This window comes from Lissotriton helveticus, chromosome 9 (genome assembly GCF_964261635.1).
Source record: "Lissotriton helveticus chromosome 9, aLisHel1.1, whole genome shotgun sequence".
Taxonomy (NCBI): Eukaryota; Metazoa; Chordata; class Amphibia; order Caudata; family Salamandridae; genus Lissotriton; species Lissotriton helveticus.
In genome coordinates, this window is record NC_136070.1 from 511,548,792 (window position 1) to 511,565,110 (window position 16,319).

Consider the following 16,319-nt stretch of genomic DNA (forward strand, 5'->3'; position numbering starts at 1 on the left):
CATTCTGGTTAGCACAAACAATCACTCAAATAGAGGCGGTATTTCCAGATACCACACCTGTGGAGAAACACAGAATTCTGACTATCTGCCTCCCAATGGGGATTGCACCACATGTGAAGGACTGTGACACTTGGGGTACAGTCTTTGCTTCCATTTACATAAAAACACATGGTGTTCCGTCCATGGCGGTAATACCAGAAGTGCTAAAACAGATTAAAAATGAATACGGTCCAGTACCTGCTTTAACTCTGGGTATGAAATTACTGAAAGACTTCAAGCAGGTCTCGACAATATTACTAGCAAACATAAAAGGGGAAGCAGCAAATGTGGCGATCCGCCAAAGATTGAAGGAAACAGATATAGCAGACCAACCATTTGAACTTGCCAGAATCATAGAAAAATCCTAGGAAGAACTAGGAAGAGATAGTTTGGGTGGGAAACCAGTGAAACCCCAACTAATTGAAAATCCTGAAAAGGTATTTATTAAAAATAATCTAAACACTTCAAAAAAGAACTGGGATGGAAATAAACAATCCACTCCCAAAGAAAAAAGATTCCAGTCCAGAGGAAGGTCTCCTCGGCGGAGAGAAAGATCTCCGAACCAAGGACACAAGTCTCCCCAGAGGGAGCCCTCTGAGAAAAGATACAACCTTAGAAATAGGGATAATTTGAAGAAACCTGATAGATATCAAGATATTGATACACGTCCCTCTCGATCTTTTCAGACTTCCTCGCAGAAATCGGAAAGAAGAGGACGGTCAGAACACAGGGAAGAGCACGTCAAGTCCAAAGACAAAGAACCTGCTCATCAAAGTAAAAAGTTACAATTTCCAAAGAAGAAGGTAGCCAGTATTAAGATAATCAAACATGCCGAGGATCCTGAGGACTCAGCTGAAAAACGGAGAGTGGGCTCAGACAATGCTAGACAGCGCAGCAGAAGTGAGCATAGCTCGCAAGATCCTGATGAATCATCTGGAGACAGTGGACACGAATGAGTACATTCAGGTGGAAACTGCAGATACCAGAGTTAGCAAACCTCATAAAATATATGAAATAACCTTACGTATAGAGGGAGATAAGACTAGGAAAATAAGGGGTCTATTTTGGGATAATCTCTCCAAGGGCTATGACATCCTTCTAGCTGAAAAAGACTGGCCACCAGAGTTTGTCAGGGAGTGCCCTCATGGCGAAGAAATGATTATGCCTGCCTTCTCAAATTATATTCCAATTCATAAAATATATACACTTGCAAGAAAGTGGGCAGTAGCCCAGGCTCCTGCACTATATAAAAATCATGTGGGATGGGATGAGGACTCTCCTCCTCACAAAATCCAGTTAAAATCTCAACCAACTGCACAGAGGCAGTACCCAATTAAGCAAGAAGCTAAAAAACAGGTCAGGGAGATCTTAGATCAACTTGAATACCAGGGGGTGATTGAAACATGCACCTCACAAATGAACAATCCTTTGTTTCCTGTGTCCAAACCAGATGATTCATATCGTCTAGTTTTGGACTACAGACACCTTAACTCATGCTGCAAAACGTTTGCAGTACAAAACTCACACAGTGCAGCACTAATGAATAGCATAGTGCGCAAAAAATACAAAACAACATTAGACATCTCTAATGGATTCTTTTGTCAAAATATAGCACCTGAAAGCAGATATTTGACCGCTTTCTCAATAAATGGCTCGCAGAAAAATTTCTGTCGTTTGCCCCAAGGGTTCAAGAACAGCCCAGGATTATTCTCAGCAAGAGTAACAGAATTACTACAAATGTATGATGATGAGGCATTATCTTATGTCGATGACATCTATCTAACAGATGATGACTTGGATACTCACTTGAAAAGAGTGAACACCATAATACTTGGGTTCGCAGCAGAGGGTTACAAATTCAACTTCAAGAAGTCAAGAATTGCCCATATGACTGTCCTATTTTTAGGATATGAATTATCAAGTGAAGGCAAAAGCCTGGCTGACAATTTCCTAGAGAAATGTGCTGTAATCCAAGCACCTAGAACACTGAGAAACTTGCAATCAATTCTAGGTTTCCCGAATTTCGGAAGAACTTACATTATAAACTATGCAGAGAGGGTTAAACCTCTCTATGACCTAATACAACCAGATTTTAAAAGAATCAATTGGACTCAAAAACACACAGAAATTTTGAGATCTTTACAAACAGACATGTTAGTTAAGACAAAACTACAAACACGCGATAACACACGCAACCTTGTGATTCGAGTCATCCCAGGAAGATGCGGATTCACATACCTAACCTCAAATGAGGGAGAAAAGGTACCAATAACATACAAATCACACTTGTACACAAAAGCTGAAATAAAATTCAGCCCAACGGAAAAAATTCTAACCGCGTTACAAACTGCTGTAGCGAAAGAAAGAGCCCTGGCACAAGGTAAACGAATCATCATCGTGACTCCAATACCAGCCCTGGAGGCGGTAACAAAGGCAAGCATTCCGAATGCTAAAGCACTACATCCGAGATGGATACAGTGGGCTAATTCCCTTGCTGCAACAGACGTGGTATACGAATTTGACCCTAATTTAAAAACACAAGAATTTCTCCAATATGAATTTGAATGTCCTCTGCCGACTGAAATCCTGCCTCTAGAACACTACGGCTGTATAATATATACGGACGGATCAGCACAGCCCGCAGTTGGGGGTAAACAAGCTTACAGTGCTGCGTGCGCGATTGTTAAAGGTCGCTGGCACGAAGGAAAATTTAAACCACTGGTCACTAAAACGCAATCTCTAGGAGATTGTACATCTCAGCGAGCTGAACTACTAGCATTTAAGATGGCGCTTGAAAATACCGATCGCGAATTCCCCACACTCATAGTATGCGATTCATATTATTGCGTTCAGTCTTACAATGAATACTTGCAGATCTGGGTTCAGAACGGTTTTAAAGAGGCAAAAGGGGGCACAATCAAGCATAAAATGCTTTGGGAACAAATAGTTCTTTTACAAAAAGAACTACAAAAGACTCACGTGATACATACACTGAGTCATCAACGTGATGGCATTCACGTTGCAGGGAATTCATTGGCTGACGAGGCCGCGAAGGCAGCTGTGCAAACGGCTTACGTAGCTGCCATCACCCGGTCAAAAACAAAAATAGACAGCGAAATATTACAGGCTGTCTGCGCTACGGTAAAAAATGCGATAGAAACACTCCCGAAAGGCTTTCCAGTAAAGTACTCATACATAACTGATGCTAATAACGTTCCATTTGCTCAAATCCCTGGAGTGGGGGATAGGGCAATTCCGAACATGGAACATAGGTTAGGACTCATTATAGCGGCACACAAAGGGCTTGCTTCTGTACATGCTGCCGTTTCAGCCACAGTATCGTTATTAAAACAGAGATACTGGTGGCCACGAATGAGGAGACAAACTAGGAACTATGTTCTAGAATGTGAAATATGTCAAAGAATGAAGGTATCAACAGTGAAACGACCAGCCCAGACGCCCCTTCTAATCTCAGATAAACCATTAGCCTGTGTTTACCTGGACCACTGCGGTCCCTTACAAAGGGACGGCAACTATAAATATATCATGGTCGCAGTGGATTCATGCACGAGATTCATATGGATGTGGCCCCAGCGATCGGCTGACGCCAGAACTGTTATAAAAGATTTGCGAGTCTTTATCGGCACATACGCAATTGGCATGCTACATTCTGACCAGGGTCCTGCGTTTAGCTCTCGGGCTTACAAGGAGGCCATGGCCAGCATGGGCATTGCATTGCGGTACTCTTGTCCCTTTCATCCTGAGGGAAACGGAATTGTGGAAAGAAAAAAACGTGACATAAAGCAATCTATAACAGCAAAGGTATTAGGTTCAGGAGCTGGGTGGGTCAAACATTTAATAAGTGTCCAACGTAGTCTTAATAATCTGCCAAGAAATTCTCTGAGAGGTCTCAGTCCGTACGAACTATTGTTTGGGACTAGAATGCTAATCCAGGACCTTGATAGTCAAACTTCAGTGGTTAAAGAAAAATGCTTTGATATCAAAGATCGTTTGGCTATTTTACAGGACTTAAACAAAAAGAGAAAAGACCTGAGCAACATAAAGTTGAAGCAACAGCCAACAGCCACTGAAGAGAAACCACCTGTCCCAGCAAGGCCTGTCTGGATTCCAAAAATCGGGGATCTGGTCAGAGAAAAGATCGCGGTGTAGAAGGAATTTGGGCCTTCTTACAGAAAAGCAGTTCCTGTCTTGTCTGTCAACGGGACAAGATCAGTAGTACTACCGCCCCTTGCTGGTAAAAAGGAGAACCGAGTTGTATCCATCGACCTGGTTAAACCACAATCATGTGGCCGATAACAAGTAGTAGGCCAAGTGGACTCCCAAGAAGTAGTAGAACACCAAAGTTTGCTACAAACACAGAGGTTCAAACTGAAAGACTAATCACAATTGATACACCTACAGTAAAACAACAAGGACTATGCAACAAAGCCATGGAACTTAAACCTCTTGAAACCCAAATTAAATTCTTAAATCAAGAAACACCAGTCTATAATGATGTAACCACAGACTATGCTAATGAAATAAAGAAAATTCCCAAAACAAAAAGGAATCAAGAAGCAATTGAAACAATTGACAGAACAGCATCAGGCTACTTCATCAACTTCGATGATTTTTCTGAGGATCCAAGTGAACCTGAGGAACAGCCGACAACAAAAACTTTTAAAGACAAAGCAAAGGAACTCTTTCATCAACTACAAGAAACCTATCTGATTTCTCCATGGATTGAACTTTGGCTGGCACTAGGAGTATTCATCCTCATACTTTGGCTCATCATGGTACTATGCTTGGGACATTTCATTGAGGGAAAATATGTTACAATGGACACAGCATGTCAGAACATCAACTTGGACCTGAAACCACACAAGTCTTCACACATAGAGAAAAGAGAACTTTCTTCAGTAAACTTCACAGCCAATCCTATACCCGGTGGGGTAGCATGGGACAAAACTGATTACCAAATCTATGGTCCGGTTGAGCTTCTGAAGTATCCTCATCAATTTAGGATTTCATTAAGTGACTTTGTAAAACCAAGCACATTTGCTGATGATTGGGACTTTGAAAGTATTAATGATATGATGTCTGATCTAGTAATGTCAGCTAAATTTACAGAACATGATTATTTGCAAGGTTCATCTAATTACGATCAAATGTTTTGTTACAACCATTATGGTAACCATTATCTGCATAAATCTACTCAACCTAGAAATGTTTTAAAATTTAACCAATGGGAACATTGTGCAACTCCACCAAAAGGCAGTTCAAAGACATATTTTGATAAATATTCATACTTTTCAGGGTTCAACACAAGTAATGCAGAATCATTTTATTTCAAATTGTTAAATAAGACAGGAGTGAAAACCATGCTTACAAACACAAAATTAATATATTCAGACTCATTCTTTGAAAAAATGAATACCTTCGGTTTTGATTTCTGGAACAATAACATTGAAACAAAAACGATCTGGGGCACAAAAGATTGGCAAGTGCAAGGTATAGAATCATTATTTAGAGCCTGCATGATCCCAGAACAAATTATATTTTTGAATGATACAATTCAACAGACATCCTGTCTTGGCCTAGCCAAAATTAAAGACTTAAATAAACCGTATATTCCAAAACCAACACCTACCAGTAATAGCACTACGGATGTTGAGATAGACATATCCCATATTTTAAACCAAAACAGAACACATGCTGATTGGAAAAAATGGTTGATCTGGCCCACAGACACAAATAACTGTCAAGACAGATTCCTGAACAAAATACAGGGGTTCACATTGACCAGGCCAGACCCAAGATACTCCCAGAGACAACATCCAGGGATTGTAACTACTTATAGTGTGGGGAAACTCTGCCTTCAATGGCTACATACATCCACACTGTCAGAAATTAAGCAACACTTAACTTTACTTAAAGAAGGTGCTGACTTGCGTGATTTCATCATGGGACCACGCAAACAGCGTCAAAAACGTTTCATAGCGGCCTCTATATATGCAGCTTACAACGAAGCTTGGAAAGTAACTCAAATTGAGACAGCAGAAAAAATGCGGGAAATTGACCGTGTTAATTTGGAAAAATTACTTTCTGTTGTGGACAATGGGTTAATGACTCTGTCTTCCAGAATATATTCACTGGACAGTATTGTATCTTCTGCAATCGATATAATAGAACAAGACTTACTGATGTTGCAACACGGTCAGTCTCAATTGCGTTCTATTGTACAGCTTGGCTGGACGTTACAAAATCTGCGTTCAGGCTATGTGCCTTGGCGTCTAATCAACACAACGTCACTATTTAATATCTTTAACCTTACTGATAAACAAATCAGTTTGGCACAAAAGGGTGCTGACTATACAATTCTGAGCATTGAAAAACTTGAGGGATTACCATTGACAATGTCAGAACGACCTGTCATTGAATGGATAATACATGGGATAATAAATATTCCGATAACAACTTTCCAGTTTCAATACTGCCAAAAATATATACAGGCAGGCCAGTATGAAAGGTTGGGTAAAGGATACATTAAGTCCACATGGAACTTGCCCTATACACACACATGTGTCAGTAATAACGGACAGAGTGTATTTCTTAGTGGTAATAATTGTGAAAAATCACTAAGTGGCATACTTCTGTGTCAGGGTATTAGTTTGCATGGGGCCTGTATTTGAAGGGACTTCAAATAACCTTTCATGTCACCAGTTAGGCACACCTGCAACACAAATAGAACCATTCTTTAGAAGACTTTCGAACGGGAGTTACATTCTAATTGTAGATCACAGATGTTGTGGCTTGCTGCCAGGAAAACCTTATCTCATAAGCGTGACTTCCAGGGTCATGTGCTGTGAAAGAGTATTGTTCCCGAATGATGCTCCAGACAGGGAGGGAAGGTTATGGCCCAGTTTAAAAATCTCTTCTATTCGAATTGATACTTTAAGCAGAATGAAGACTGTGCTCCTACAGACGCGAACCCAGTTGACGTCATCAAAAGAAACGTATGATCTCCAAGTTGCAAGGACAACGGCAGAGATTCATTCAAAGTTATCAACAAATTGCCCCCTACACTTCGCAAAAATGTTGAACGAAATCTTAAATATTTCTGATACAAGTGGTATCGCCAGTGTATTTAAGACAGTTTTTTCAGGCGCTTTAACACCATTCAAAGCGATCCTGGGTATTTTTCCAAATTTCGTCCATTCCATCTTTGGCGGACTTCCACTCCTGTTGGGACTCGTAGCAGGCATTTTATTCTTGCTACTCTTGCTTCATTATGGCAAGCCATGTCACAGACAAGACTCCAGCTACAATGGAAGAAACGATCCTAGCTATCCGCTACCGGGACCGCATAACTAAAGTCCTTGGCTTAGCCCGGCTACGAGATCTAAATATGACCTGGTTTCTTTCATTCAGACCCATCTGGCAGAATTGTGTTATGCCTGTATTAAGGTGCATGCTATGCGGCGAAGAATGCGTGTTAGACACCTGTCTTACACTACAATCAGACGTACCATTGGATGCAGATACTTTGTTGGGTCCGGTAAAGGCTCATGCATTGTGCTGTCCCCAGCGGCTACCTATCCTGATGATGGCATTCGTGGAAACTTCACCACTGCGATTGAAGGGTAGGGAAGTACAAGATGAAAGCAGCATCGACCAGGTACGACCTTCTGTAAGCAGTTCTGATCAAACCATCAGTGAAAGCAATCATGCGCGTGACTGCATGGTAGCGACATTTTCTAACCTAGTCGAACTCTCACCAGAAGCTGAAGACTGTTTTTTCGAGAATCTATCTGAAATGATGTTTTCACCGGAACAGAGAGAATGATTTTAAACAAACTTGCACACAGCGTTCCCTGAACTCTGAATTTGGCCTTCAGTCTTTTGAAAACAAAGTGACTGTGAACTATTTTTTCTCTTCTCCTCTGAATAGCGAAAACTTTTTTCCAAATTCCAAAATATTTACCTTTTTGGCACTTATCTTCTGCTTAAAGTAAAACTATTCTTAGAGAACAGAACTTCTATTCTTAGGAATACTAGAGTAATTACATTACCTCAACCTCTAGTTTATATGCAATTCATTGTGTTTATATGTGATGAGATGGTCTCGCAATTTTTTTTCTGTATCAAGAGCCATTTCATGTGTAATTTCGCAAATCATTCATGCCAATATAAAATGTGCATCTCCTTTTGAATGATTATACTGCTTGAATGCATACAGTATCGATACTCATTTCGTGCATTTTGCATACGCCATTTTTCAAAAAAAATATATATATATGTTTTTGGGGTGGTCCGGTATACAAATGCACTGTTAGTTATGTTTACTATTGCTTAGGTTAGTAAATATGTACATAATTTCGTGGAGTGGGTGTAGTGTGTTTATCTAGGTACCTATATTGATACTCCTATTTCTGACCCTTGTCCGGTTATTAATTCACTAATGTCCATACAACGGCACAGAAACCCGTCTTCAGATTAGGTCATAGCGCATGCTGTCACATTAAGCAAGCACTATCCCTTCAGCCCCCTAGAGAAGCACACCGAGTTCTCAAAACAAATCAAACCTCCAACAGACCTGGGAAATCCCCGCGACCATTGTTTTGATTTCGCTCGAGAACTCCTGCAAAGAATGTAAGAACGACCAGTCCTTATGACATTCTTGCTGACGTCTTATGTCCATCCTTACGTCAAACACGGCACCTTTCAGGTATAAATATACCGACGTTGCCCTAAGCTAAGACACGGTGGTGACGAGCTTGGAGCAGCGCTACTTGCCGGAGAGCCCAGCTGAAGCAGAAAAGCCCACGGACGCTGCCCCTCCCTTTTGACACGCTGAGAGAAACGCTGCCTTTTCTCCTGCCGAGAAATCCAGCCTCCGGCGTTTCCAGCCGCCCTCGCGGGTAACTGGGATACCGAGTCCTGAGACAGAGATACCAACCCTCCAGCCTTCTAAATCCCAGGTACTGAACTGACTAACCCCTTACAGAGAATTCTTGAGTCAGATTCTTGGCAAAGCAAACTTAACTTAAACTGCTACTTACTTACTCCCTCCCAAGTATTAGGCTTAGGTCAGGTACACCGGGGTAGGCGTAGTTAGAAGCACCAGTTGAGTACGATTAGTCAATGTATATATGTATGTATATCTTTTATCCATTTTAAGTATCATATGGATAAGAAACCATATAAATGCTTTTACAGTATTATTTTATAATTCTGTTTTTACTGTATGCACTTTACTTAACTATAAGTATTGCAATAATAGCGATTCATTTCTCTTGTATGAGAAAAGAGACTGATCAATAAATAACATATTTTATTGAACCACGCCCATCTCTTATTTCTCTACAAACTGGTGAAACTAAGAATGCACGTACTGACTGAGTAAAATAAGTTGCCTTTTGTTTTCACACAACTCTGGAGATATACTCTTGATTAGGGGAGAGCAAAGTTGTCATGTTCTATGGTTGTCAGAAACTAAATCCCTTCTTGTCTATCCAGGGAGGTTAAACTCCTCCTTGCCTATTCGAGAAAGTTTCTAGTGAACTCTGAGCTAGCTGGCACACATAACTTTACGACTAATATCGTCAGTAGAAGACCTAGTTAACCACAGTCCTACGTCTATACTATTGAAGATATTATTCCAATGCGCAGAGCCTATTGGGAAAATAGGAACTACACTACATCCTTTATATTTTGTTTATCCACTTTTTCCCCTTCCCTGGGTGAGGTCCTCTCAGGGGAGTGTTATCTATATTGCTCACCTGGGGTACCGCTCCTAGGGGAGAGTGAAACGAGCATCTGCATCGCTCCCGCCGTGTCCGAATCCAAAGGTGGGTCAATCTGTTTTGAGTTGTGACACTGGTTTTCTTACTGTAAACAATCCCACAGTCCACATGATTGAGTAAAATCCAACATGGCTGCTCACTTCTGCCCTTAGAGGTGGATAGTGTTCTCAGCCAGGTATGTGCCTAGGGATAGTGGCAGTCGCTTCCTTTTCAACCACACCAAAATGGTCTGGGACCATGTCCCCCTTCCACTGGGCTGGTGCCAAGGATAGAGGCCCCAGTGAACAAAGGCTTCTCTTGACCAGGTTTCCCTTACACTTAACTATGAATTGACAGGCCTCACCCTGGTACCTTTTATGTTAATAACGTTACTGAACGCTCACCAGCTAAACCCTTCTTGAGCTGAGTGGAGTCACATACTTCACAGCCCGGCCTTCCTGTCTAAAGGGCTAATGAATGCTTTTGACCTAGGAGCAGTTGTCAGACCTCATTATTTGAAAGCACCAACAAGGCCAGCTGATAGCAGTCTAATACTAATTAGTCTACTGGAGGCAGGTACACGGTGTCTACTTCTTTATAGGTTAGTTTTCTAAAATATTTGTCATAAAATAGACTTCTTCAGGGAATCCAATTTTTAAGAAATGTTAAAATCAGTAGTAGAATCATTTCAGTTGAATATTCTAGTTGGCAGATATCATATTTTATATGAACTTTAGTTTCCCCCATAGGAACAGCGACAGCCTCTTCCAGTGAAAATGGCTTTTGAGAGCTTGTCGTAGTAAGTACATGCCAACACTAAATTCCTGCATGTTCTGCTTTTAAATACTAAACTCCCTAACTATGTGGACTAGAAAGCCTATAAGCAGTAACTCTCCTGTCAAAAAGGCTTAGTTTGACAGGTCTATCTAGAGGTTCAAAACCTGCAACCATCACACTACACAGGTAGGTTTTAATAAAACATTGTGGTGAGAGCTGCGGGACTCTCACCAATAACAAAAGAAAAATGGAAAAAAGTTAAAATATTTGGGTGGTTTCAAAAAGTACACATTATCAGTAGTCCCAAGCACTGAAGAGAACTAGCTGGTATGTGGGTGTGCTCCTTGTAAAAGGGCAAAAGGCTGTCCTTCACAGTGAAGTTAGCCAATGGCTGTAGTATGCAGACCAATTTCCCTATGCGTTTATGCTGTAGTGGGTAAAAGAAAAATGTGAAAGATGCAACAAACCAATGTATGAAGAGGGTTAACTAAAAAACCCTATTAGTAAGTATATCATGTAAATAATTTTATTAAAAACAAAAGGTCTTGTACAACACCAGACCTCAGAAACAATGTCAGAAGATTTAGCATAAAGCCCTTTTACCTGAGTAATTCTTGATCCGGAAGTTAAACGCAGGGCAACTGCAGTTTCATTTCCAGTAACGGGGACTCCGTCTAAACATATAAGCTCCTTCAGTCGTCCAATAGCAGTCAAGCGCACCAAGGCTGGCTTGTAATAAACAGAAACATTAGTTAACTTTAATGATTCACAGAGGGTTACACCACTGCACTTGCTGTGCAAATGTAACATGCATTTCAAAATCCATGGTAAAATTGGCAGTAGTAATTTCTGCCATAGATGGCTTTAATACAGCTTTCAATATTTAAAATCTAAAACGTATACTGGATGACTAGGCATTTGCATAGTCCACTTTGTAAATGCTCTCTAGATAAAAAAAACCATGAAGCATAGGAGTAGTTTGTAGGATATCCCCTTACATTTCAAATACAACAGTTGTTGGACTTACCAAAGCATACACAATGCAAACCACTTCCAGTACAACTCTTGGCAGCGTGACCACTGATAATGACAGTGGGGAGAGACACTGGTGGCAGAAGACCTTAGGGCAGGGCCAGCTCTAGGGCGGTGCGATCGGTGCCACCGAACCGGGCGCTGACTTGGGGTGGGGCGCCCTCTTTACAAGCATATTTTCGTTTTAAAAGCACCTGCTGCCGCATTCCTTGCTTCCAGTAATTTTCACCCTTCAATAAAAACGTCAAGATCACTCCAGTGATTAATGTTCCTGCTGAAGAGAAATCCTAGGTTTGTCTAGTGGAAGTTTGAACTCATCGTAAGGTAGTGCAGTGGGTTATTGTGCCTATTGCAAATAAGATTTACACTTATTTTTTTTATTTAAATAAAACATTTAGGGCCCGATGTAGGTAAATCTTATTTACCGACTCTAGAATACCGAATTTTACCGATTCGGGATTCTAGATTCGGTAAATGAGATGTAGGAAATAATTCGGTAATTTTTACCGAATCGGTATGATTCGGTAGTTACCGATTCGGTAATTGCCATTGATCAATGTCAATTACCGAATTGGTAAATACCGATTCGGTAAAATTACCGAATTGTCAAGGGGGACAGGGTGTCACTTTGACACCCTGTTGCACCCCTGATACTGGCTTGTGTGCCATGTGTCACACATACATGCCCTAAGGCATGTATGTGTGTCACATGGCACAGGTGTATATGCACAGATGTGCATGTACACAGGAATTCGTTATTTACCACAAAATAGAATTTGATGGTAAATAACTAATTCTTAAGGGCCTGTGGCACTGTTTTCAGTGCCACCTACATCTAGATTTACCGATTCGGTAAATTTATCGATTCGGTATTTTACCGAATCGCTAAATTTACAGAATCGTTAAATTTACCGATTCTGTACATTTTAGGCCCCCTACATATCAATAACCAAATACCGGTCGGTAACGGCCGAAATCGGCCATTACCGACCGGTATTTGGTTACCTACATCGGGCCCTTATTCTTTTAAATTGCATTATTTAAATATATATTTGTATATATATTAATATTAAATGTATATATTTATATATATTTTAAGCTTTTTAAAAAAAATGTAATTACCCTTTACACCCTAAAAACGAATCCCACCCTGATCCCATTAAATACCCCTGCACCCCTTAAACATAACCCACCCTTACTCCTTAAAATACCCCATCACCCTTAAACACTAACTCATCCTAACACTAAAAATACCCCTGTACCCCAAAACCCAAACCTATCCCTAATCACTAAAAATGCCCCTGTACCCCAAAACCCAAAACTAATCCCTGAACCCTAAAAATACCCCTGTACCCCAAAACCTATCCCTGAACACTAAAAATACCCCTGTACCCCAAAACCCAAAACCTATCCCTGAACCCTAAAAATACCCCTGTACTCCAAAACCCAAACCTATCCCTGAACCCTAAAAATACCCCTGTACCCCAAAACCCAAACTTATCCCTGAACCCTAAAAATACCACTGTACCCCAAAACCCAAACATATCCTGAACCCTAAAAATACCCCTGCCCCCCAAAACCCAAACTTATCCCTGAACCCTAAAAATACCCCTGCATCCCAAAACCCAAACTTATCCCTGAACCCTAAAAATACCCCTGCACCCCAAAACCGAAACCTATCCCTGAACCCTAAAAATACCCCTGCACCCCAAAACCCTAAACCTATACCTGAACCCTAAAAATACCCCTGTACTCAAACCCCCAAAACTATCATTGAACCCTAAAAATACCCCTGTACCCCAAAACCCAAACCTATCCCTGAACCCTAAAAATACCCCTGCATCCCAAAACCCAAAACCTATCCCTGAATGCTACAAATACCCCAGTACCCCAAAACCCAAAACTATCCCTGATCCCTTAAAATACCCAATCACCGCAAAACATATACCTCAGAACCCCAAAACATATACCCCTATACCCATACTTACCTTATCCTAACATATATAAAAAAACATGCTTTTACCATTCATGCATTTACAACGAATTTCGTTGTAAATGCATGCGTGGTAAAAGCATACAAATTGTCATTCCATGCGTTATAATGGCATTGCGGAGTCATGGTAGATTTGTTGTAAAAGTATGAGGAGTGATAGTATGCGGGAAGAAAGATTCGGGATAATTGGTGTTTACCATATTAATGACATGTGACTTTTACACCTTGTAGTCCTCTGTCTTATGTAACATTCCTGTACACTGATTTACACATGTATGATTGTCTCTGTGCCAATGTGTGTGTGATTTAAAGTGCTCTGGCACCCTACACAGGTATGAGTGGTGCTATAAAACTAAAACAGTCTGAGAGTGGTTTCAGAGACTTGAGGAGCACTGTTAAATAGTGGTAGAGAGGGAATAAGTGGTAGATGTGGTCACTGTGCTAAAAGGGTTTACAAAAATAACAAAAAAAGTAGCTTCGGGCTCAAAAGTCCATTATACCTTCGTGTCATCATCCTACTGATTTAATTGATTCTGCCAAACTCGCTATGCCTTTCTGATTGAGAGACTCATCTTACAAGTGTTCTGGTAGTTGGGCTCCATCCACTACGATGTGGCCACAACCCTCCCGCAGACGAGTATTTGACTCTGTTGGAAAAAGGAGTTTACCCCATGTAAATATCCTTGTAAGAAAAGTGAATTTATTCTTTATGTCCAAGCCAAGACATTAGTGTCATAGGTGTGGACAATTTAGTATGATTGCTTTCAAAACAAGTTTCCTATGTTGTGTAAAAGCGTGCTTTCCTGACCCTTGTTAATTAGGTCTCAATTTGGGCTTAGCAGCCATCTTTTTCAAAATGAATGTCTCACCTGTCTTACCCCTGCATGTTTCATTGTTTGTTATCTCTGCAGCACACAGTCCAGGAGAATCCTGTTTATTTATTTCATTGCTATTGTTCATGCTGTTTTTTTATGAAATTCTGCCGGTTAAATCACAAAACTGCAACTATTGCTTCAAAGCTTTTCCACTAGCTTACTGTGCCATGTTCATTCATAGTAGCTTGTCGTTGTTTGTGTATCTAGCTTGTCCCACCATCTCCGGATGGCATTAGAATAGAGTGGGCAGAATAAATATTCATGTAGTGGAATAGTGCTTAGGAGTTAAGGCAATTTGATGCTCAATGGGACTGCGCTCTGATTTGCTGTGAAAGTAACACATTCGATCATTCCACGAGAAATTTGGAGTTTTCACTAATTTGATATGCAAAAGTAATGTATAAAAAAACCTTGATTTTGGGGGGTGAGCCAGAGATTTTTTCTGTGCTATTAGGAATTCGGTCTGTTTCTCTCTTGATTTTGCTGCCCACTTGGGACTTACAATCAGCTTGACTCTGCATTTCTATGTAATGCCCATAGTACTGAGAGCCTCCATGGCATTCACTATAATTGTCTTATTTTTGAGTTTTGTAATAAAATCTTTTAACTCTTCCGCTAATCTAGAACTCAGTTATTGAGTGGGCCCTTTTACTTACTTGACTGTTTCCTGATATTTTTTATGTGCCGGGAGGCGCTTGACCTCAGGGACACACTGCCTCATGAAACTGAGGTTTAACATCATCTCCGATTCACTCTAATTTTGGGGGTGCTGTTGAGGTTAATTTTGTGGTATCAAAAATTGCGGGTTCCCTGCGCCCACCTAGGTGGCAGATGGTTGTTAGCCATGGGAATATGCTTGTCTATTACATTAGGTTTATAAAGCGGACAAAAGGCCCAGGCTGGTAACTCAATGCATTCAGCAAATACTGGGAGCACTTACATCACATTAGCTTGTGAGAGCAATCTGTTTGTGTAGCATGATTGCACTGTAAATATAGGATGTGGTCGGGGGGGGGGGGACCCTTCTGTGTGTAACACTAAGAAAGAAGACTGCTAAGTTAGACGGTGGCAGGCTTTTATAGCTACCGCCTCCTACTGTCTTTCTACAGGTCCATGCACTCTGCTGCTTTCTTTCTCTCGTCAGAGGCAAATGTATCTAAGGTTGTGTAGGAGGCTGGCTTAGTGTATGGTGCACACTTACGTAGGTGGACGCGCCATGATAAATAGCTGATATACAGAGAAGCAGTGGATTATTTTACCACGGGGAGAAAGACGGTTGTTTGTGCACTTTTAAAATGTGAGCCCGTCGAGATGGCATGCAATACTTTTCATGAAACACAAGTTGATTGTATTTAAGGTCGTGTTTCTTTTTATCTTTATGACGAACTACAGCGGCCACGTGGCAGTCACTCGAAGTGTTTCAACGCCGGCCGAGCGCATCTTGCTCGGCTGAGGCGCCCCAGGAGTTCTCAGCTTTCGTGAGGCGGCCGGGCTCAGCTCCGCCGAGGACACCGTGCAGCACTTCCTGACTGGCCGGGCTTGGCTTCGCCGGTCAGGGACTACATTCCCCAGCAGCCTAGTCACCAGAACGCCGCCCCCTTCACCACGCAGCGCCAGGCGGCGCATAAAGCAACGTTCACTGCCGAGGACTCTGTGGCAGTCACTGGAAGGGTTTCAACGCCGGCCGAGCGCATCTTGCTCCGCTGAGGCGCCCCAGGAGTTCTCAGCTTTCGTGAGGCGGCCGGGCTCAGCTCCGCCGAGGACACCGTGCAGCACTTCCTGATTGGCCGGGATTGGCTCCGCCGGTAAGGGACTACA

The 16,319-nt window shown here is 41.4% G+C and overlaps 1 protein-coding gene across 1 annotated transcript in view; it reads right to left on the reverse strand.

Annotated features, from left to right (window-relative positions):
* LRRC9 (leucine rich repeat containing 9) overlaps nucleotides 1-16,319 on the reverse strand; it is a 1,011,210-nt gene that overhangs the window by 383,855 nt on the left and 611,036 nt on the right. The window contains exon 19 of the mRNA XM_078660357.1: nucleotides 11,205-11,330. Coding sequence (XP_078516483.1) covers nucleotides 11,205-11,330 — 126 coding nt within the window. The remainder of the gene's footprint in view (nucleotides 1-11,204; nucleotides 11,331-16,319) is intronic.